Source organism: Melospiza melodia, chromosome 15 (genome assembly GCF_035770615.1).
Source record: "Melospiza melodia melodia isolate bMelMel2 chromosome 15, bMelMel2.pri, whole genome shotgun sequence".
NCBI classification, from domain to species: domain Eukaryota; kingdom Metazoa; phylum Chordata; class Aves; order Passeriformes; family Passerellidae; genus Melospiza; species Melospiza melodia.
This window is the reverse complement of record NC_086208.1, coordinates 3,116,111-3,138,538: the sequence shown is the minus strand read 5'-3', so window position 1 is coordinate 3,138,538 and position 22,428 is coordinate 3,116,111. Positions and strand designations below refer to the sequence as shown.

Genomic DNA, 22,428 nt, shown 5'->3' with positions numbered 1-22,428 from the left:
TGGAGTGTCCCTAACTCTGGGTTCACTTCTCAAAAATGAAATCAATCCTTTTGTCGTGGATTAGGGATAATTCCCTGCACCAGCAAACAGAGCTCCCCACTCCAATGGAATCAAGGACTTGTGCTTCCTGCAGGGATTTCTTTTTAATGAAACACGCTGCATTTCTCTACAAACATTTAATAAAGCACCACAACAGGATTAGCAGGATCACAGCACAGCCCTGGCCCCCAGCCCAGGGAGCTCTGGGGCTGCTGCTGACACAGCCCAGCAGCTCCAGCTCCCAACCATCAAACACAGCACAGCTCCAAGAGCAGCACCAGAGGTGACATTTCCACTGCCCTGGGGACAAACTCTGCACAACTGCTCAACACCTCCTGCTCTGCACTCAGGGGGAACCTGCTCCAAATCCAGAGTGGAACTGTAACACTCCTGCTCCCCTTTACATCCATGGGACTCTCCTGGGAATTCTTTTCTATTTAAACTCAAAAAGCAGCCATAGAATAAAAAGAAATGATGTCTCATGTGTCTGTTGAACCTAAGAAATGCAAGATGAGCTGTAAATTCATTTGCATGAGTTAAAATTATTCAAATGAGCTTTCTAAAGAAAGAAACCCAAGATCTCACAGGTGTGTGCAGAGTTATATGAATATCATGTTATGTCATCTTAAATGTCAATTTTTATTACTTTATTCAAGGGAAAGAATGTGTAGAAAGTCATATTTCCTGCAATGAAGGTGAAAACAATTTAAATGACAAAGCAAACAAAGAAGGAAAAGGTTATTTTTCTTCTTCCTCCTTCTGCCCAGTTGAAATTTAAATTTAACCCTGGTGCTGTGCTCTGGCAAAGTGTTGCTAACTCCAGTTCAGGGACATTCCAGTGCCCTGTGAGGTGCCCATGTACAGAGCTCTGCCCACTGTGGGGACCTGGCAGCTCCAAGGGTGTGTCACATCCACCAAGGGCCAACAGACACAGGGACCAAGGAATTCCCAGTCCCCACAGCCCTGCACTGCTCTGTGCACACCAGAGAAGGAGCGGCAGGAGGAGCAGGATTGAGCTGAGCATCAGCTTTGCACAGACAGAGATGGGAGAAAGGTTTCCCAGGCTTCCCAAGGTGGCTGCTGAAGGATCCTCCAGCAGCAGAGAGCAAATCTTGACCCATTTCCATTATTGCACCTCCCAGCTGCCATTTTGCTCTGACACAGCACAAAACCCCATGGGTTTGGTGGAGCAGACCCTCTGTTGAGGAGAACCCTTTAGAGCCCATGCAAAGAGCTTTGGAATATCCCATTTAATGCTCCAACGAGCTCAGGAACCTTTCTACCATCATCAGAATTTTCAATGTAATTATTCTAATACCCACAATTCCAATATAATTTGTATTTAATACCAACAACAGAATTTCTTATGGGAGATGTGGTGCAGAAAATATAGAAAATATCATTCATCTCCCTTTTCTTCTGTGCAAAATGAGTTACTGTGGGTCAAAGGAAACACAGCACCACCATGGGGGTCAGACTGCAAAGGGCTGAGGCTGAGAATGTTTTCCATTATTTCTTTCCTACTGTGACATCTCATTGTCACTATGAATGAGCATTAACATACAGCTCTAGGAAGGGTAGAAGCAGCTCCATTTCAAGCCACCTTATTGACTTGGCAAGAATTTTCTGTTAAAACAGAAATTGATGTCAGCCCTAAATAAATCCCACTGTACACCTAGAACAGAAGTGAAAACACAGAGGTTTGCTCTTCAGAGGCAGCCAGGTGTCAGTGCAATGAAGTGAATGGATCCCCCATTTTTCAGGGAAATGAAGTGAATAGATCCCCCATTTTTCAGTAAAACGGATTCTCCCATTTTTCATTGAATTGAAGTTAATGGTTCCCCCATTTTCCAGTGCAATGAAGTGAATGGATCCCCCATTTTCCAGTGCAATGAAGTGAATGGATCCCCCATTTTTCACTGAAATGAAGTGAATGGATCCCCCATTTTTCAGGGAAATGAAGTTAACAGATCCCCCATTTTTCAGTAAAACGGATTCTCCCATTTTTCATTGAATTGAAGTTAATGGTTCCCCCATTTTTCAGAGAAATGAAGTGAATGGATCCCCCATTTTTCAGAGAAATGAAGTGAATGGATCCCCCATTTTCCAGTGCAAGTGAATGGATCCCCCATTTTTCACTGAAATTAATTGAATAGATCCCCCATTTTTCACTGAAATGAAGTGAATGATCTCCCATTTTTCAGGGAAATGAAGTGAATAGATCCCCCATTTTTCAGTGAAATGAAGTGAATGATCTCCCATTTTTCACTGAAATGAAGTGAATAGATCCCCCGTTTTTCAGGGAAATGAAGTGAATAGATCCCCCATTTTTCAGTAAAATGGATTCTCCTGTTTTTCATTGAATTGAAGTTAATAGTTCCCCCATTTTTCAGAGAATGAAGTGAATGGATCCCCCATTTTCCAGTGCAATGAAGTGAATGGATCCCCCATTTTCCAGTGCAACGAAGTGACTGTTTCCCCACGCTGCTGTCCCAGCCCAGGGCTGTCTCTCTCACCGTCCAGGTCGCTCTCGAAGGTCTCAGCTGACACCCAGTCGGTGGCGGGGCCGGTGCCGTTGACGGTCATGGCGGCCACGCGGAAGCTGTACTCAGTGCCCCGCTCCAAACCTGTGGGACAGGCAATTCCCACAGAGCCATCAGGACAGGAACTCCCACAGGTCCCACAGCTCCATCAGGACATGCATACCCAGAGATCCCACAGATCCCAGAGCTCCATCAGCCCAGCAATGCCCACAGGTCCATCAGGACAGAGATTCCCATAGATGCCACAGATCCATCAGCCCAGCAATTCCCACAGATCCCAGAGATCCCACAGCTCCATCAGGACAGCAATTCCCACAGTTCTCACAGGTCAGCAATTCCCACAGATCCTATAGCTCCATCAGGATAGGAATCCCCACAGCTCCATCAGGAGAGGAACTCCCATAGATCCCACAGACCCATCAGGACAGCAATTCCCACAGATCCACGAGGACCGCAATTCCCATAGATCCTACAGCTCCATCAGGACAGGAATTCCCACAGGTCCATCAGGACAGGAATTCCCACAGATCCCACAGCCCAGCAATTCCCACAGATCCTACAGATCCCACAGCTCCATCAGGGCAGGAATTCCCACAGCTCCTACAGCTCCGTCAGTATAGGAATCCCCACAGTTCCATTAGGAGAGCAATTCCCACAGATCCATCAGGATGGGAATTCCCACAGATCCCACAGCTCCACAGCCCAGCAATTCCCGCAGATTCCAGAGATCCCACAGCTCCATCAGCCCAGCAATTCCCACAGCTCCACCACCTTGGCAATTCCCACAGATCCCAGTTAAATCCCAGAACCATGGATAACCCAGCCTTCCACTCCCATTGCCCCCCAGCATCAGTGCTGGAAGGGACTGGGAGGGCCTGCTGGCAGCCAGGCTTTAACTCAGGGCTGGTAATTAGTTTAATTAATTAGTTTTAAGAACAGGAACACTGCCACCATCACCAAATCTGCAGGTGGCACAGAGGCAGCAGGTGGGCAAACTCACACACCTGATCAATGCATCTAAAAGTCTGTACAAAAAAAATCAGAGCACTGTGAAAAGGAACTCTAAATTTGGTATATTGAACCTCTCCAGCAGGTTTTGTTGCTGGCAGGAATATCCTGGAATTACAGGAATATCTCAATTCTGTGAGAAAACTGAGACTAGCTAAGTCACAGCTGGAGTTGCTGAGAAAAATCAGAGTATCTTGTTAGAAACTCTTCCAGAATCTCCCAGTGTCTTCTCTTTTGATCAAGTATTCATTTACAGAGATTTGAAAGAGGAACACAATGTAGTGTTGCTCCTGCTCTCATGCACTGCTCTGCTGTGACTGACACTAACTGAGGGACTGGGCTGGATTTTTAAGTGCACAAAAGGATGAAATGCATTCCCTCTAGAACATTCCATGGATGCCCCAGGTCAGCCATTCCCAGGGCTCAGAGCTGGGTCCAGGTGCCTGTGCCAACCCTGCCCAGCCCCTGCTCCTCTTCCCTCCTCCTCCTCACCTTCATTGCTGGTATTTGGGCACACAATGTGCCCAGCCACCTTCTCCAGGCATTTTATAAACATTTTATAAGGAATCATCCAGTCCACTTAGCAAATCCATGGCCAAATCAGGGCTACAATCAGGTCACCACGCCCCAAGCACCACCTGCAGCCCACAGGGCCCCAGAGCTCCTTTGGAAGCTGCTTCTGTTTGACTTCCAAGGCAGGAACCCCATGGAATCCTGTCCCTGAGCCCCCAAACACAGCCAGGGACCCCAGGGAGGACAGGACCCCACAGGAATCCAGTGAGATCCTGTCCCTGAGCCCCCAAACACAGCCAGGGAGGACAGGGCCCCACAGAAATCCAATGGAATCCTGTCCCTAAGCCCCCCCTAAACACAGCCAGGGAGGACAGGGCCCCATAGAAATCCAATGGAATCCTGTCCCTAAGCCCCCCCTAAACACAGCCAGGGAGGACAAGAGCCCACAGACACCCTATGGGATCCTGTCCCTGAGCCCTTAAACACAGCCAGGGATGTCAGGACCCCACAGAAACCCAATGGTATCCTGTCCCTGAGTCCCCAAACACAGCCAGGGAGGACAAGACCCCACAGAAATCCAATGGGATCCTGTCCCTGAGCCCCCTGAACACAACCAGGGACTCCAGGGAGGACAAGACTGCACAGGGATCCATGGAATCGTGTCCCTGAGCCCCCTAAAAACAGCAAGGGACCCCTGGGGAAGAGAGGACTGCACAGAAACCCTATGGGATCCTGTCCCTGAACCCCTCAAACACAGGCAGGCACCCCTGAGGAGCACAGGACCCTTTAGGAACCCAGTGGGATCCTGTCCTTGAGCCCCCAAACACAACCAGGGAGGACAAGATCCCACAGAAACCCAAGGGGATCCTGTCCCTGAGCCCTTAAACACATCCAGGGATGTCAGGACCCCACAGAAACCCAATGGGATCCTATCCCTGACCCCCTAAACACATCCAGGGATGTCAGGAGCCCACAGAAACCCAATGGAATCCTATCCCTGACTCCCTAAACACATCCAGGGATGTCAGGACCCCACAGAAACCCAATGGGATCCCATCCCTGACTCCCTAAACACATCCAGGGATGTCAGGAGCCCACACAAACCCAATGGGATCCCATCCCTGACTCCCTAAACACATCCAGGGATGTCAGGAGCCCACACAAACCCAATGGGATCCCATCCCTGACTCCCTAAACACATCCAGGGATGCCAGGACCCCACACAAACCCAATGGAATCCTATCCCTGACCCCTTAAACACATCCAGGGATGTCAGGAGCCCACAGAAACCCAATGGGATCCCATCCCTGACCCCCTAAACACATCCAGGGATGTCAGGAGCCCACAGAAACCCAATGGGATCCCATCCCTGACCCCCTAAACACATCCAGGGATGTCAGGAGCCCACAGAAACCCAATGGGATCCCATCCCTGACCCCCTAAACACATCCAGGGATGCCAGGACCCCACACAAACCCAATGGAATCCTATCCCTGAGTCCCCAAACACATCCAGGGATGTCAGGAGCCCACAGAAACCCAATGGGATCCCATCCCTGACTCCCTAAACACATCCAGGGATGTCAGGAGCCCACACAAACCCAATGGGATCCTATCCCTGACTCCCTAAACACATCCAGGGATGTCAGGAGCCCACACAAACCCAATGGGATCCCATCCCTGACTCCCTAAACACATCCAGGGATGTCAGGACCCCAGAGAAGCCCTAAGGGACCCTGTCCCCGAGCCCCCAGCCATAGCCAGGCCCCCCAGGGGGGCAGTGCTGCTCACCCTCGATGAGCTGTGAGAGCTGGGTGCCCGCCACGCTCTCGGTGACGTCGCTCTTGCGGGCCACCCTGCGGTAGCGGATTTTGTACCCCGTGATCTGCCCGCTCTGGGTCCCGGCAGGAGGGGGCTGCCACTGCAGCAGGATGCTCTGGGAAAGGCAGCACAGGCAGGTGTTGGGAAAAAAGTCTTTAGGAAAGCTTTAAAAAACAATTTCTGCATGCAATTCCAATGGTACAATGGTCAAATATTTCATTTTCTCTTCTCAAGGACCCAAGGCACTCCAGAAATGTTTCTCTGTGTGCCCAGGGATTCCAGCTCTGATTCCTCCAGCCCCATTAAATCCCTCCCATCATCAGCACTGTCACTGCATCCCACACAGCCAGCCCACAGCTGGACTGCAGCTCCTCCAAGCCCCACATTCAGATATTTTTCATAAAGACATTCAGAAATATATTCTCCATTCAGATATTCTCCATAAAGATATTCAGAAATATATTCTCCATTTAGATATTCAGAAATATCAGAATATTCTCCATCAAGAGCTCAAAAGCTGCATGGGAGGAAAAAAAAGACCCAAAGCAGCCCCAATCTAAGACCCCTCCCAACCCTTTATTTACCCATTAGCAGCAGGAAATGCTCCAAGCTTACCTTGGAATTCCGGACCTCCAGCGTTAGGTTCTGGGGTGGAGCACTGGGAACTGGAAACATTAAAGGAATTACAACTCCAAAACTTTCAAATATTGCATTTCCACATCCAACTACTCTCTGCTCTCATTTGCTATGGAAGTACAAACCATTCTGGTTTAAGCAGCACATAAAAAAACTACCAATCCTCCCACAGGTCCTTTCTGACATAGTGAATGGTTAAGGAGGATTCTGTATTTTCATCTTGAAGAAAAAACTCTTTATTCAGGTCTTTATTTTCACACCCATCTAAATAAAACGTTTTTTCACTTTTAAAAGCACTTCTCAAACTCTCAGAGAAATATCCCATCCAGCTCTTTCCCAAGGCAAATCTTTCCTGAACACACTGCTTCATTTAAGGAACCCACATTTAAATTTCTGGCCTGGATTTTGTTATCCTGATTTTGTGTAACAGGGAACCTCTGAGTCCCCAAGGGCCCTGTGACAGTGAGGAGGTGAAGGGCATCTCAGACACTGGGGCTGCCTTTGAACTGCCACTCTTTGCTTGTTCTTTACTCACTTCCCATGGCAGTGAAATCCAGGCAAAAAGGGAGTGCAAGAAAAACCCTGGGAGCAAGAAAAAACCCTGGAGTGCAAGAAAAACCCTGGGAGCAAGAAAAACCCCTGGAGTGCAAGAAAAACCCTGGGAGCCACCCTTGTGGCTCCACAGCTGGCAGAGCTGAGGCTTCTCTGGCAGGAAGGGGAGGCTCCAGGGAAGCACAAGGAGCACAGGGATAAAGAGGGATGAAGACTGCTCCAGCCTGCAGAATTCATTTTCCAAATGGCTCAGCCCAGCCACAGGAACATCCCAGGGAGGGCATGAAGTGCAAGAAGAGTTTGTAAAGGATGGGGTGAAACCTCCCTCACCCACCTCCCCATGGCAGAAATGGAGAGGAGCAGGATTTTCCTTCCCTTGCCAGCCCAGCCTGAAATCACCACAGCTGAGGATGGAGAGCTAAGGGTCTGAGAGCAGCACAGTGGAGAGGAGAGGATACAAACCCAGCTTTCCTTGCTCCTCCAGTGCCCCCCCTGCCATGTGGGGACACTTTTTCTGCTACCCCAGGCTGCTCCAAGCCCTGTCCAGCCTGGCCTGGGACACTGCAGGGCTCCAGGAGCAGCCACAGCTGCTCTGGAAAGGCATCTCCTGGAGGGGACAGCACATGGAGAGCAGCCTGAGGAGCACCAGGACAGGCTGATGGCTCTGAGGCTGTGAGGGAAGGGCCTCAATCAGGCTCTGAGGCTCAGAGTCCACTCCCAGCTGTAATCCCTGATCAGGAATTCCAGGAGAGGAGAAGCAATCCTCAGGAGCAGCACATAAACCTGGGTTCAAATGGGAATACTTGCAGAGTTATCCCTGCAACAAGGCTCTGTAAGAGATTAGGAGCAAAAACCTACATAAAAATGCAGATGCTTGGTTAAATCAGGGCTAAAGGAAGCTTAGGGAGAAATCCCTGCAGGGAACATGGACATCACAACAGGAAAACATGGGAGGAAAATGTGCATCATTTTGGAAAGATTTGAGAGCTTGCCAGGGTTATGAGACTGTAAGAAGCAAGATGACATCCTCCAGAGAGCTTTATAAAATAAGGACCTATAGGTTAAGTGTGAAAACTGAAGCTGGAGAAAAAAGAACTCCAGGAAAACTTCAAAATGATATTGCAACTAATAATAAATTCTTCAAACAACCAAGGAGCTGGCAGCCCTTTAGAGGAATCAGTGAGCAAATGGTCAGGTAGGGCAGAAAAAGACAAAGGTAAGGCCACCCAAGTCTCTCCTTGCATTGGTAGTGAGGGGAAGGGAAAGGAGAGGTGTCCTGGACACCCTTCCAAAGGATTCCCATGGTCTCTCCAACTCCACTGTCAGTGCAAGGGATTATGGAAGAGTCACAGGGAACAGCAGCCTCTTGCCAGGCTTATCCACCCAGGAATTGTCAAGGAACTGAAGAATGAAACAGCTGCAACACCTCTGCAACCTCTCCCAGTTTATTTTGATACCAGAGGTGGCAAAGTGGTGCCAGCACTAAAATGGAACCACTCAAACGGCACCTGCTGGGTCAGAAACTTCCACCAAATCAACTAAAGTAACAAAACAGCATGAAATTGAGAAAGCAGGAGCTAGAATAGGATCTGAATAGGGATTTCTCTGTCTTTCAAGGGAAATCCCTTCACTTTTACCAACGAGGGGATAAGAGGGAAGTGCTTGTTGAAAGAAAGGCCAGAGCAAGAAGAAGGGATGAGATGAGCTGGGGAGATCCCAGGGGGTGATCCTGTGGTGAAGAACTGCACAAAGACCTCAGACTGACTCCTCTTGGTGCTCAGAAAAACCCAAAAAGCTCCTCAAATGCAAATAATGCCTCACTTACACCTTTGGTACCATTGTAGTCCCCTCCATCTGAGTTAAAACAAAGGAGAAAAGGAACCTAGAGAAAAGCTCAGGAAAGGGCTCTAAAGGTTGAATCAGCTTCCACAGGAGAAAGGGGCAACCTCTCCTGTGTGTTTGGAATCTGGAAAATGGATGAACCAGGGAGACTATGACAAAGGTCCACAGAATGAGGAGTGGGACAGAGGAATAATGAGTGCAATTCCCTCCTTCAGGAGCGCAGCCCCAGGCAACAAGGGACCCCAACACAGAGCAGGGGCAGAACAGAGAGGAATGAGGGATTTTTATCTGTGGAACCTTTGCCCACTTGATGTTGAGGATAAAAGCTGGTGTGGGTTCAAGAAGATGCTGACAGGGTCTCAGGCAAGAGGAACAGAATTAGCGAATACCCAGAGTAAGGAAGTGTCCCAGAAACAAAGCTGGACCCAGAGAGAGTTTGGGACAATATTTCCCTCTGCTCCTGGTCACTCCTGGGGAGAGGATTCAGGCTCTGCTCCCTTTCCCTCTGAGGGTTCTTCTATATAAACTTCTCTCTAACAAATACAAGTTATCACTAACTCTGCTCACTCTGCAGTTGCTCATGCATCTCTGTTTGCTCACATCACCTCTTTATCTGCCTTATAAAAATACTGACCTCACATCCTACTCTCACCACTCTGTGCAATGGACTTAACAATATCTGTGCTGCAGAGCAAACACAATTAAAACAAAAGCACTCCAAAAACAAGAGTCTGCTCATATGTGAGAACTTAGAAAATACTTTGAAGTTGGTGCCTTCGGTGTATTTTTTTTTCTGTCCACATTCAATGTAGGCTCAATAGCCCATGAAATAAATGGCTGATGCTGGAATGAAGGACACCCTTGTTCTGGAATCACAATCCCAGACCCTTCTGCAGGTGCAATTTTCCTTCAGTCAATTCTGGAAGGCCTCCAGGGGGATTCTGACCCTGAACAACCACATGCAACAACAACCAAACCCCATAAAAGTCTGGTTAAAGATTCACTTGTCGGAAATTGCCAGATAACGCAGCCACGCTTCTCTTCACAGAGAAAAGCAAGGCACAACTTCCCAAGAATATTTCTGAGATTCACATTCTCTGAACCTCAGAGAAAGAAAAAACAATTCTTATCTCATTGACTGCGCCTGTGTTGTTCACAAATGGAATGCATGGTGGAAGAGTGTTTACCTGAAGGGAATTGATGATTGGATTTTGGTGTGTTTTGATTCACTGGCCAGTTGAATCCAGGTGTGTGTGCCAGGACTGTCAGCTGACACTCATGAGATTCTGGGAAGTTGAGGTGAGTGCTTGGCAGATTCAGTTTAGATGTAATGTAATATAATGTAATATAGTATAATGTGGTATTTGCTGGGTCCCCAGGACAAAGGCGGAATTGAGAAATCTGACTCCATGTTCTCAGAAGGTGAATTTATTATTTTATGTACTAATATTATATTAAAGAATGCTATACTAAACTATACTAAAGAATAGAGAAAGGATACAGACAAAAGGCTACAAAGAATGATAATAAAAACTTGTGACTGCTTCCAGAGTCCCTACACAGCTGGATGGTGATTGGTCATTAAGACAGAACAATTCACATGAAACCAATCAAACAACCACCAGTTGGATAAACAATCTCCAGTCACATTCCAAAGCAGCAAAACAGGGAGAAGCAATCAGATAATTATTGTTTTCATTCTTCTCTGAGGCTTCTCAGCTCCCCAGGAGAAGAAATCCTGGTGAAGGGATTTTTCAGAAAATATGACAGTGACAGTATAATAAAATAATTAATTAGCCTTCTGATAACATGGAGTCCACTGTCAGAACCAGGAAATTCCTCTGATCGCCCTGGAGGACTGGAGACACTGACAGGGGGCTCAGAGACCTTGGCACAGAGCCCAAGACCCCTGTGCCTTTGATCTTGACCCATGGAAAAACAATTACCAACCTTTATAAGAAGAATTACAAGTCAAAAGAGTTTAAGTAGAATGATGGTGAATTTATCACAGGGTGAAAAATTTGATTTCTGGGGTTTTTAGAATGGGGATTCAGGGGGCAAGATGGAGGAATCTGGGTGTGTCCAGCCTTTCTCCTTCTTCTACTTGCCCTCCATCTTCTGCTGTGATGTTGGCACTTTTGGATTGGTTTAGAGTAGAAGCTCACTGTCTAACACAGGTGATAGGTATTGGGAAGTTATTGTAAATAATGTACATGTAGTTTTTAGTATAAAAAGATAACACCAGTGTGCCTCAACCCGACCTGCTGGACAGACCTCAGCAGGCCAGAGAAAGAATGTTATAGATAAGAAATAATAAACCTTGAGGAGGAGAACACAAAAATCCCAACTCCTTCTTTGACAGCCAGGCTGGGAAAAAGCTGCTTGTACATATCTCAGAGTCACTCTGAGCAGCAGGGATTCTGAGAGTCCCCCTCGTCATTTCTCCCAGATGTGGAGCAAAAATACCACTGCTAAGAGAACTGCTGGAACCCCCAGAATGGCAAGAAGAGGAGCAGCTTTACCGTCGGACAGGGTGCGCACCACGACGTCGTGGGTGGAGACGCCGGGGCCGTGCTTGTTGTAGGCGACCACGCGGAAGCTGTACTCGGTGAACTTCTTCAGCCCTGTCACCGTGTGGGACAGCCCTGCCACGTCCACGTCCTGTGCCCAACAACACCCCCAGCAAGGTCAGCTCTGTCTGCTCATGCCTCAGGTTCTGGGTTTTATATTTTTCACATTCTGTGCTGCTTTAGTGTGTGGGTCTGGGTTCATGTTAGGGGATGGTGAGCTCTGTGCACAGAGCGGGGAGAGAAAACAATTCCTGCTCTAGCTGGGCACCAAGGACAAATGATCCAAACCTTAGGCCCAAGGGCACAAACAACATGGACTGAAAAGAAAAAAACAAGAAGGATGGGACTGCAAGGGCTAAAGCTATAATTGGATAATTAACTGTAATATGCAGATGGGCCAAAACTTATAAATGTGACAGACCCCATGACCAGTTGTCCATTTTTCTGTGGTCATTTTGGGTTGTGCTGCCCAAGGTGGATCTATTGAGGCCTCTTAATAAATCCCTACTTTATTCTTTAGCTCCATCTAATCTCTGCTTGGGTCAGCCTTCACAAGGCATCATAAAGTTCCTGCAAAAGCTATGGCAGGAGCGACATCTCCGTGTCACCTTCAGGCACAGCCAGGACTTGGGAGGATGCCAGCTCTGAGTTTACAGGAGAAAATTCTCTCTGTCCTATTTAAATCCTAACATGGACACTGGTCCTGAACATGAAAAGGGACCTGGAAATGCTCAAAACCATCATAATATGGTTTATATATGTTATCATTACAATAATATCACAACAACAATAAGAAGAAAATTAATAATAATATATTATATAATAATATATAATAATATCACAATAATATTATCACTATATTAGTGATATATCTATATATATAGAGATATTGATACATATAATAGATATAGAGGGATGCAGACTTAAAAAGGGCAACAGCCCTATTAAAAAACTGATGTAAAAGAATTTAAAAGCTGAGAAAAATATTCTTCCCTTTGCATTTTAAAGCTGGAATGATACTGATATGCAATCAGATGGGAATGTGGCTGGGATTAATCCGCATTATTCTCAGGTGGCAGCCCATACTTTTACAGAACACACCGAATGCTTCAGTGGAATACTAAGAAAATTAAATTAATTGGATGCTCTGCAATATCAAAATATCAATCACTGGCTCCAGTAATTCAAAAAAATTTGGATTAGGCATCATCCCAAAATCAGTATTTAGCCTGAACTGCTAAAACCCAGCCCATAACTCTGTGCAAACATCTTTAATATCATCTGCAGCAGAACAGCTCAATAATGACATGGCTGCTCTCTGCCCTCTCCTCTTGTGATATGATGGGATTCCCAAAAGATATTTGATGTTGACAAATCAAATCAGGACATCACCAATAAAATGGGTTTCATTCCCAGCCCAGACACAAACATTTCACACTGAAATTCTGATTTTAGGTATTCCTGCGTCTGAGGCATTCAATCTGTCAGAAAAGCAGCCCCTCCCCGGGGTATGTGCAGCCCCTGAGGGCAGTCTGAGTGGGTGCAGCAGGCCCTGTACCTGCTCTGTGTGCTGTCCCTTCTCCATGTAGTAGAGTTTGTAGTTCTGGATGTCCCCATTGCCCGAGAGCGGCGTCTCCCAGGTGACAGTGACGCTGGTGGGGGAGCTGGAGAAGGCGCGGATGTTGGGAGCGGGGCCAGGCAGCTGGACTGCAACACAAGGGGAGCCCTGTTAGTGCCCACCCTGGCCAGCACCCCAGGAAAAGGGAGGATTTTCCCACTATGACATTCCACATGGATCCACTGCAGGGTGGGACCAAATTCCCACAGGAACTCCTGCTCCCTGAGTCCCTTTTGTCTAGAATGACCCTCACAAGTGACTTGGCATTTGCCTGAAGTTTTCTCTTTTTCACTTAATGACCATTAACTGAAAACACCAAGTAAAAGCAATAAGTATTCTTGTTAGAACAGTTTAGAGAATATAGCAAGATTTTGGGAGCAGAGCTGGGCAGCTGGACTGCAACACAAGGGGAACCCTCTTAGTCCTGACCCTGGGGTGCCCATCCTGGCCAATGCCCCAGGAAAAGGGGGATTTTCCCATTGTGACATTCCACATGGATCCACTGCAGGGTGGGACCAAATTCCCACAGGAGCTCCTGCTCCCTTTTGTCTAGAATGACCCTCACAAGTGACTTGGCATTTGCCTGAAGTTTTCTCTTTTTTACTTAATGACCATTAACTGAAAAAGACAAAACTTCAGGCAAATGCCAAGTAAAAGCAAAAGGTATTCCTGTTAGAGCACTTTAGAGAATTTAGCAAGATGTTGGGAGCAGAGCTGGGCAGCTGGACTGCAACACAAGGGGAACTCTGTTAGTCCTGAGCCTGGGATGCCCACCCTGACCAGCACCCCAGGGAAAGGGGGGATTTTCCCATTGTGACATTCCACATGGATGCACAGAAGGGTGGAAGGTGGGACCAAATTTCCAAATGTTCAATCAGTTCTTAATGCTGACAACCCACAATCCCATCAACACAGAAAATCTTTGGAAACTGTGATCTGCAAGTACAACTTTTAAAAAGCATCAGATTCTGGGAAAGGTTGTGAATGGGGAGAATAAGAAAATGAAATCAGTATCAATGCCAAGTGAGGAAAACCCCAGGGACACCCTGGCTCACCCTCGGGCTGCGTTGCCACCTTGAGCGGTGCCGAGCTCTCGCCGGGGCCGTGCCGGCTCTGGGCCACCACGCGGAACACGTAAACTGTCTCTGGCATCAGGCTCTGGATCATCACCTGCGTCTCTCCAGCACGACTCGTGTTTTCCACACGTTCCCTTTGGGAAACAAAAGGGTTGGGCACGTGTTGTCTTATATATCAAGAGTTCTATTATCATTACAGTGCAAGGATTCCATGTTGCCAGAGTTTCATACCTCCTCAATGTTTCTCACAGGCAGCTCCTCTAAGCACTAACTCTTCCTGGTCCTTGAAGCAGCCAACTGACTCCTCTGACTCCAGATCCCATCAATCCACTCTTTTACATCACTGTTCTTATTGGCTACAGGTGTGGCCTGTTAAGATCAGGCATGCTCCTAATCTTTAGTAATTGATCCAGCTGCAACTCATTGGGGGATAAGATTACATTCTATACCTTCATTCACCCATACTGTATCCCCCACAGGCACAGACACCAGCACTGATTAGTAAATGAGGAGTAGCTGCTCCTGGCCCATCCCAACGTAGCCAGTGTGTAAATGGTGTGGGATTTGCACTGTGCTCCCTGCACAACACCATGAGCGTGTGCCACAAGTGCTGCTGACAAACTGCTCCCAATTCTGCAACTTCCCCTTGCACAAATGCACTGAAGGAACAGAATAAATTACACTTGACACCCACAAACTCGGAGTGGTTTCTTTGTTATCCCCGTGACAGCAAGTGATAATTCACAGTGACAGTTTATCCTACAGCTCGGGAGCCAGCACTGGAACTATTTTAGCAGCAGGCACAGTCTGGCGAGATTTAGGGCATTCCTGTTAATATTGTGGGACTGCTTTTTGGGGATTTTTCAAAGGAGCTGTTTTAACATTATCTTCTACCTCCAGCCTTGCCTCAGTTCCTTGCTGATGTTTGGATTTGTTCAGAACACCCAGGGCACAGCCATGGCATTGACACTGCTTCCACACAGAGTGGAGGTGAAGTGAAAATTCCCACCTCCAGCACCTCCAGGGTAGCAGACCCCACAGAAGGAGCACTTCTGGCATGGGAAGGGATATCTCTGCCAGGGCAGCATGCTGTGAGCTGGAAGCTCTAACCCAGCACACAGGTCATGTGTGGGGCACCTGGAGGGGCACTGCTGCTGCTCAGTGACCTCCAGCCAACCCTGGCACTGGAATGGGACATTCCCCCGGGCAAACACCATCCAGGAAACTCCAGCTGCTCTTATCAGGGATTGAGGGCAAGATTAGCAGATCAATCATTAAACCTTTATTTCAAGGCACTGCCCTGCAGCTGAGCTGCTCAGGGCTGTTCAGGTAATGCTGTCCATCATCTGTCCTTCCCTGGGAAGAAGCTCCCTGGGGATGCCAAGAACTCCAAAAGGAGCAAGCAGGAACTTCCCACTGAGCAAATGCCTGCTCTGAGCACCATGCAGCCCCTCTGGGCTGCCAGGCTCCCATGGGACAGGGATGGGCAGGGACAGGCTGGCCTCAGCCCCACTGACACCTGTTAAAGCATTTCTGACACAGAACCATCCCAGGCTCCTCTTCCTCCCTTTCCAGCCACTCTGTTTCAGTTTCTATCAGGGAAATAGGATCCCAAATCTCCCATTCTTTTTTTTTTTTTTTTTTTTTTTTTACATCCACTGGTGTGGCTGATTTAGCAGAACCTGGCTGAAAGCATTCTGAAATCCCTGTTGGTTTCTGCACTATTAAACTGTATCTATAGAAGGGAACAATGCACTCTCTGTAACTAAATACCTATTTACATCCTTTTTCTAGAATGCTCCCCTTCATAAGCTCAGCTGAAATGGCATTGCATAAACAGCTTCATTTACATCAGCTTTTTACTAATTTTCATTGCTAATTTTTCCACTTTGAGCACAACATTTTCTTGAAAACACATTTCCAAGTGGAGCTTCCTTTAGACATGCTGTAGCTACAAGGATGGGATCTGGGAGCCCAGCCTAAGTGCCAATGGATTCACAGCTGTGAGGTAACATCCAGCTCCCATTAACATGCAAAATATAACATTTTCTGTCTCAAGTGCACTCCTGATTTGATCTAAGAAAAAATGGTAATCAGCAAACCAAGGTTATTATTTAAAATTTGAAAAAAAAATTATTTTACTGGGAAGACAACATCTAGCAAAAATAAATAGATATGTCACAGCATTGCAAATTTTCAGTAATAACCAAGGATGTGGCTTCACAACAGCTTGGTAAAAATAGGGAGAGATTAATCTAATTAAGTGCTGAGTGAATCTTTCCTTTATGGCTGTTCCTGGGGAGCCTGGAGCACCTTTTCCAACGTGCTCAGGTTGGGATAACAGCAGCAAGCAGATGGGCCCAGAATAACTGCAGTACCCTGCAGATGCCCACAACTGCTCCATGACTGCACTGTAATCCCCAGCTCAGGAGCTTTGGGAGCTCCAGGTTCACAGGAACTCTCAAGCACCCATGGAAGAGCCTCCTGTGCAACCCCAGGAGTTTGGCTGGAGGTGCCAAGGTTAAAGCTGCCCTTATATCTAAAAAAGCATCTCTGGGGAGCTGTTAGGGGGTGGATATTGTGTGTGCCAGCTGTGGGGCCTGGCAGGGAGCTCCAGAGGCATTCTGAGTGTGATTACACACAATTAAGCTCCATTTGCTGTGTCTGAAGCACATCACAGTTAGCTGTGAATTCAGCAGTGTTTCAACATCCCACATGTGTAATTTACTACCTCAGACCAGCAATATGCCATTTTTACTCTTTTATTGTGCCATTATTTCTTTTTTTTTTTTTTGGTCCAAATCTTGAAGTCTGGGGTTCTTCTGCCTGAGTGCTTATCTAAAGTTCCCCAGAATTAAAGCTCCCTGCAGCACTTTGGAATTTTCACTCCTTTTCCAGGGGAATTGCCTTGAGTGTGGAGTAAATAAATACCTGGGGGTGAAATAACCCTGCAGCTGTGTGATTCAGGAACTTCCATCTGATCAGATTCCCCCAGGTCCCAGGGGGTGTGACAGGGGCCACCCCTCATTCCCAGCTCCCTGCCTCCAAAGGAGCCTCATGATGCCACCAGGCCAGGGTGGGACAAATCACAGCTGGTGACACTGGGCAGCCCCTGAAGCAGAAATGTCCCCTCCATTGCTGCCTCCTCCCTTTGCAATGCTCCTCTTGGAATCACAGAACAGGCTGGGTTAGAAATGAAAAGGGATCCAGTGCCACCCCCTGCCATGGCAGGGACACTTCCACTGTCCCAGGCTGCTCCAAGCCCCGTCCAGCCTCACCTTGGGCACTGCCAGGGATGCAGGGGCAGCCACAGCTGCTCTGGGCACCCTGTGCCAGGGCCTGCCCACCCTCACAGGGAACAATTCCTGCCCAATATCCCATCCATCCCTGCCCAATGGCAGTGGGAGCCATTCCCTGTGTCCTGTCCCTCCATCCCTTGTCCCCAGTCCCTCTCCAGCTCTCCTGGAGCCCCTTCAGGCCCTGCCAGGGGCTCTGAGGTTTCCCTGGATCCTCCTCTTGTCCAGGTGAGTGCCCCCAGCTCTCCCAGCCTGGCTCCAGAGCAGAGGGGCTGCACCCTCAGAGCATCTCCATGGCCTCCTCTGGGCTCTCTCCAGCAGCTCTGTGTCCTCCCTGTGCTGGGGCAGCTCTGCAGGTGGGGTCTCACCTGAGGGGGCAGAGGGGCAGAATCCTCCCTCAAATCAGTCCAAGGGGCAGGGGTGAGGGGGCACTGCCATGGTCCTGGGTCTCCCCTCCCTGAACAATGAAGGAAGCTGAGCCAGCAGAAGCCAAGGCAGTTGGAATTTCAGACCCTCAGAGGATTTGGGTGTTCCTGAACACTTCCCACTGTCCCAGAGCCTGGCCTGGAGCACCTTGGATATCACCAAATTAAGGGAGTAACAGAAAAACAACATTTGTGAGGCAAATAAAATGTTACAAATTGCCTCAGTTAATTGCCAGGAGCCTGGACAAGATGTCTATGCACAGGATTGAGGAAGAGCAGGAATTCCCCTCTGGAGTGTTTTCTGTTCCAAATGACTTTGTGTCTCACACTCTCATCAATAAAGTGAACAGATAATTTTCCCTTGAGTAATAAATCTGATAAGCTAATCTGCAATTAATTAAGCATTGCTCCAAATGAATGTTCACTTCAGCCCCCTCAAACTTATCACAATTTGAAACTGTAATTCTGAGCAGTAGATGCCATCAGGAAGGAGAAGGGGTAGATTGATATCATCCACTGGGATAATGCATCACAAGTGATGATTGTGAGGCTTTCCCCAGATTTCTGTTCACAGCAATTCTGAGCAGGGAACTGCATTTAGCACTGACCATGGGGTTTAACCAACACCCAGCACAGCTGTCCCTGAGTCAGGGGGATTTGCAGGGGTTGGAAGTCTGATGGGCCTCTGGCTCCCAGCATGGCTTCCAGGGGATGTCCCTGTGCTCCCTGAGGAGCTGGGACACTCCTGCTGCTCTGTCCCCAACAGGCTGCTGAGGGCAGGTGGCAGCTCTTGGGAGGTTTGCAGCCAACCCAACCATGCTTAAAGACTGCCTAGGCAGCTCCTCCAGGAGTGTGAAACTCCTCCAGGAGTGTGCAGCTTCTCCAATGCCTGTGCAGCTCCTCCACTGCCGGTACAAATCCTCCAGTATGTGCAGCTCCTCCAGGAGTGTGAAACTCCTCCAGGAGAGTGCAGCTCCTCCAGGGACATGCAACTCCTCCAGGGACATGCAACTCCTCCAGGGACATGCAACTCCTCCAGGGACATGCAACTCCTCCAATGCCAGTGCAGCTCCTCCAGAGCCAGTGCAGCTCCTCCAGTGCCTGTGAAATTCCTCCAGGAGTGTCAAACTCCCCCAGGAGTGTCAAACTCCTCCACTGCCTCTGCAACTCCCCCAGGAGTGTGCAACTCCTCCAGTGTGTGAAACTCCCCCAGGAGAGTGAAACTCCCCCAGGAGTGTGAAACTCCTCCAGTGTGTGCAACTCCTCCAGGAGTGTGAAACTCCTCCAGGAGTGTGCAGCTATTCCAATGCCTGTGCAGCTCCTCCACTGCCTGTACAAATTCTCCAATGCCTGTGCAGCTCCTCCAAGGATGTGCAGCTCCTCCAGGAGAGTGCAGTTCCTCCAGGGACATGCAACTCCTCCAGGGGTGCGCAACTCCTCCAATGCCCGTGCAGCTCCTCCAGTGCCTGTGAAACTCCTCCAGGAGTGTCAAACTCCCCCAGGAGTGTCAAAGTCCTCCACTGCCTCTGCAACTCCCCCAGGAGTGTCAAACTCCTCCAGTGTGTGAAACTCCCCAGGAGTGTGCAACCCCTCCAGTGTGTGAAACTCCCCCAGGAGTGTGAAACTCCCCCAGGAGTGTGCAGCTATTCCAATGCCTGTGTAGCTCCTCCACTGCCTGCACAAACTCTCCAATGCCTGTGCAGCTCCTCCAGTGCCTGTGCAACTCCTCCAGGAGTGTCAAACTCCTCCAGGAGTGTGCAACTCCTCAACTGCCTGTGTAACTCCTCCGCTGCCAGTGCAGCTCCCTCAAGCGTGTGAAACTCCTCCAGGAGTGTGCAACTCTTCCATTGCCTGTGCAGCTCCTCCAGGAGTGTGCAACTCTTCCATTGCCTGTGCAGCTCCCCCAGGGGTGTGCAACTCTTCCATTGCCTGTGCAGCTCCCTCAGGAGTGTGCAACTCTTCCATTGCCTGTGCAGCTCCTCCCCTGCCTGTGCAGCTCCCCCAGGAGTGTGCAACTCCTCCCCTGCCAGTGCAGCTCCTCCCTGCAGGAGGGTCTGGAAGGAGGCAGAACACGACCACCCACCCCCTCAAAGCCCAGAGAGCCCTCTCCAGGCGCTGGTTACCTGTTGACGCCCTCCTTGGTGTAGAAGATGGAGTAGGTGAGGTTGTCCCCGTGCGGGTCGGAGGCGGGCGGGCGCCACGTGAGCCGGATGAAGCGGGTGGACACCAGGGTGGCCACGACGTCCCGCGGGGCCGAGGGCAGGGGTCCCGCTGGGGCTGCTGCTAGATGGTCATTAGTGGCACTGGTCAGTGAAGTGGGAGGTAATGTTGGGATGGCAACATCTTGGCATGTGCAAACATTGGGGAATATGAAGGGCAAACATCACCACGGTTTAAAAAAAAAAAAAAAAAAAAAAAAAAAAAAAAGAGAGAGAGAAAAAAAAGAGAACAGAAGAAAATAAAAACGTAAAAGAAATAAACAAAACCACGATGGGAAACAGAAGAAAATGAACACACAAAAAAGGCCATTAAACTGAAGGCTGACATGCAGGCAGAGGTAACTACTGACCACTAATGGGGAGTACAGGACACGGCACTGTCAGGCAAGCAGACCAAATCTCCACTGTAATGGAAGTGGCAGGGGAGGGAAGGGTGGAACTGGGGGGAAAATAAACCTCAGGAGAGGATACCAGCAGCAAACCACAGTGTCATTGCTTTGGGAGCACATGTGTGACAGCAAACCCCAACCTCTGGTATTACTCAAATGCACACCCAGACCCCCCTTCCTACTGTAGCTCATTAACATGCACAATTCATTGAAATGCTTCTCAATCAAAACAAAATGACAGATGAAAACACAGAATCCCTTTCAGTGCAAACTCATCCAGTCAAACCCTGCAGTCCTGCCCTGGTTGGGTTCTGCTGCTGCCCATGGCACTGGAATTAAAGCCCTTTTCCCACTGTTTTCCTGCCATTTTCCTCTGTCCCACACCCCATTTCATCATTTTACAGTGACTCTAACAAGCAGAAACAACTGCTGCTCTGGATTATACCCACACTCTCCAAACTTTTAGCCTCAGTCATGTCTTGCTATGTTGCTACTCCAAGGCAGGATAAACCCAGGGATTATTGCATTAAAAGGTTGCTGATTTAACAGCACAAGCTGAACCATAGGAAGAGCCACTCTCTCTCCAAATCCTATTAAAGCAATCCAGCCAGTAAATGTAACAGTGAGATTCTGAGCAGCTGGACCCCAATTACCACTGAGTATTCCAAGCAGCACAATTAGTAACAAACCCCCAAAGCTCAGGATACATGGAATTTTTCTGCATTCTGAACTATTTACCAAGCTTAAGCCACCTGATGACATTTTCCACATGGGAATCCATGCTGCCAAATACATTTATTTTTTCATTAATTATAGAAACTAACTAAAATTGGTCTGCTTTTCCCCAGAAAGAAATTCAGGACTGGAAAGCTTGTTGAGCTGCGGCATCTCCACCAGAACATGTGGATTTGTGTTGTGATACACAATGAGAAAACCTCCCAGAAAAGCTGACTAAAGGAAAAAATGTTGTCTGAATGACCAAACCTTCAGGGAAAAACACTGAGGAGTCTGATTTTAAATTGTCAAAGCCCCTTGTCAATCCAAGCATCAGCTTGGGAGAACTCTTCAATTGGCAGAACTCTCATTTTTCCTGTTCTGTTTCCTGGGCAGGTCCTGACACAGACCTAAGAAGCAGCCATGGGTTTTATCAGATTTGTACAATGTAACACCAGCCTGTGGGCAGAACTGGAGATATTCCCAGAGCCAGGACCATTTTGATATTCCAAATACACATCACAGAGACACATACTGCAGGGTACCTCCTTAATTATCCCTTCCACACTTTAATAGCTAAAGATCCCAATTAAGTGCTCTCCAGCAGCCCCTCCTGATCAATACACGACACCATTAATTTCACATTCATTGCAAAATCTATTTTTATCTAACCCCCGCTTTTTTATGTCCCATCATTGGATTTCTTGCAGGAATGCAGCACTTTCAGCTCCTGTGGCCTCAGCAGGGCCCCATTCCCCAGATCACTCAGAAGAGCCCTGAATGGGGTCAGGGGATCTTCCCAAAGCATCTCCCTGCTCCTCAGGGACATTCCAGGGTTCATCCAGTATCACACCAGGCTTTCCCTGTGTTTAAAGCCCAGTCTTTGTCATCAGCTCCCATGGACTGGAGACCTTCTCACTGCACCTGGAAAATTCCTTCCTCAGTGTGAACAAGGGCTGGAACTGCCTGGTGCCCATTGCTTTCAGCACCTTTCCCACTGTCCTGCCTGATTTCCAATCCACTTCAATCTCCAATCACTCATACTTGGGTTTCCCTTACCTGTCTGTCATGTGATTTCTTCAAATTTGATGCAAAATCCACCCCTCAACTATCATTAAAATTCCTTCAGCTGAGTTGAAGTGGAATATTCCTTAAATTCATCTGCTTC

At 48.2% G+C, this 22,428-nt stretch overlaps 1 protein-coding gene across 10 annotated transcripts in view; it reads right to left on the bottom strand.

The window, feature by feature from the left end:
• NEO1 (neogenin 1) overlaps nucleotides 1-22,428 on the bottom strand; it is a 178,600-nt gene that overhangs the window by 29,439 nt on the left and 126,733 nt on the right. For 5 of the 10 annotated variants that reach the window (XM_063169391.1, XM_063169393.1, XM_063169383.1 and 2 more), the window contains exons 8-14: nucleotides 20,062-20,281; nucleotides 14,197-14,351; nucleotides 13,082-13,230; nucleotides 11,476-11,614; nucleotides 6,539-6,588; nucleotides 5,894-6,038; nucleotides 2,556-2,666 (exon numbers count right to left, since the gene is read on the bottom strand). In XM_063169391.1, the coding sequence (XP_063025461.1) occupies nucleotides 2,556-2,666; nucleotides 5,894-6,038; nucleotides 6,539-6,588; nucleotides 11,476-11,614; nucleotides 13,082-13,230; nucleotides 14,197-14,351; nucleotides 20,062-20,281 (969 nt within the window). The remainder of the gene's footprint in view (nucleotides 1-2,555; nucleotides 2,667-5,893; nucleotides 6,039-6,538; nucleotides 6,589-11,475; nucleotides 11,615-13,081; nucleotides 13,231-14,196; nucleotides 14,352-20,061; nucleotides 20,282-22,428) is intronic. The other 5 variants (XM_063169392.1, XM_063169387.1, XM_063169389.1 and 2 more) reach the window with 2 other exon arrangements.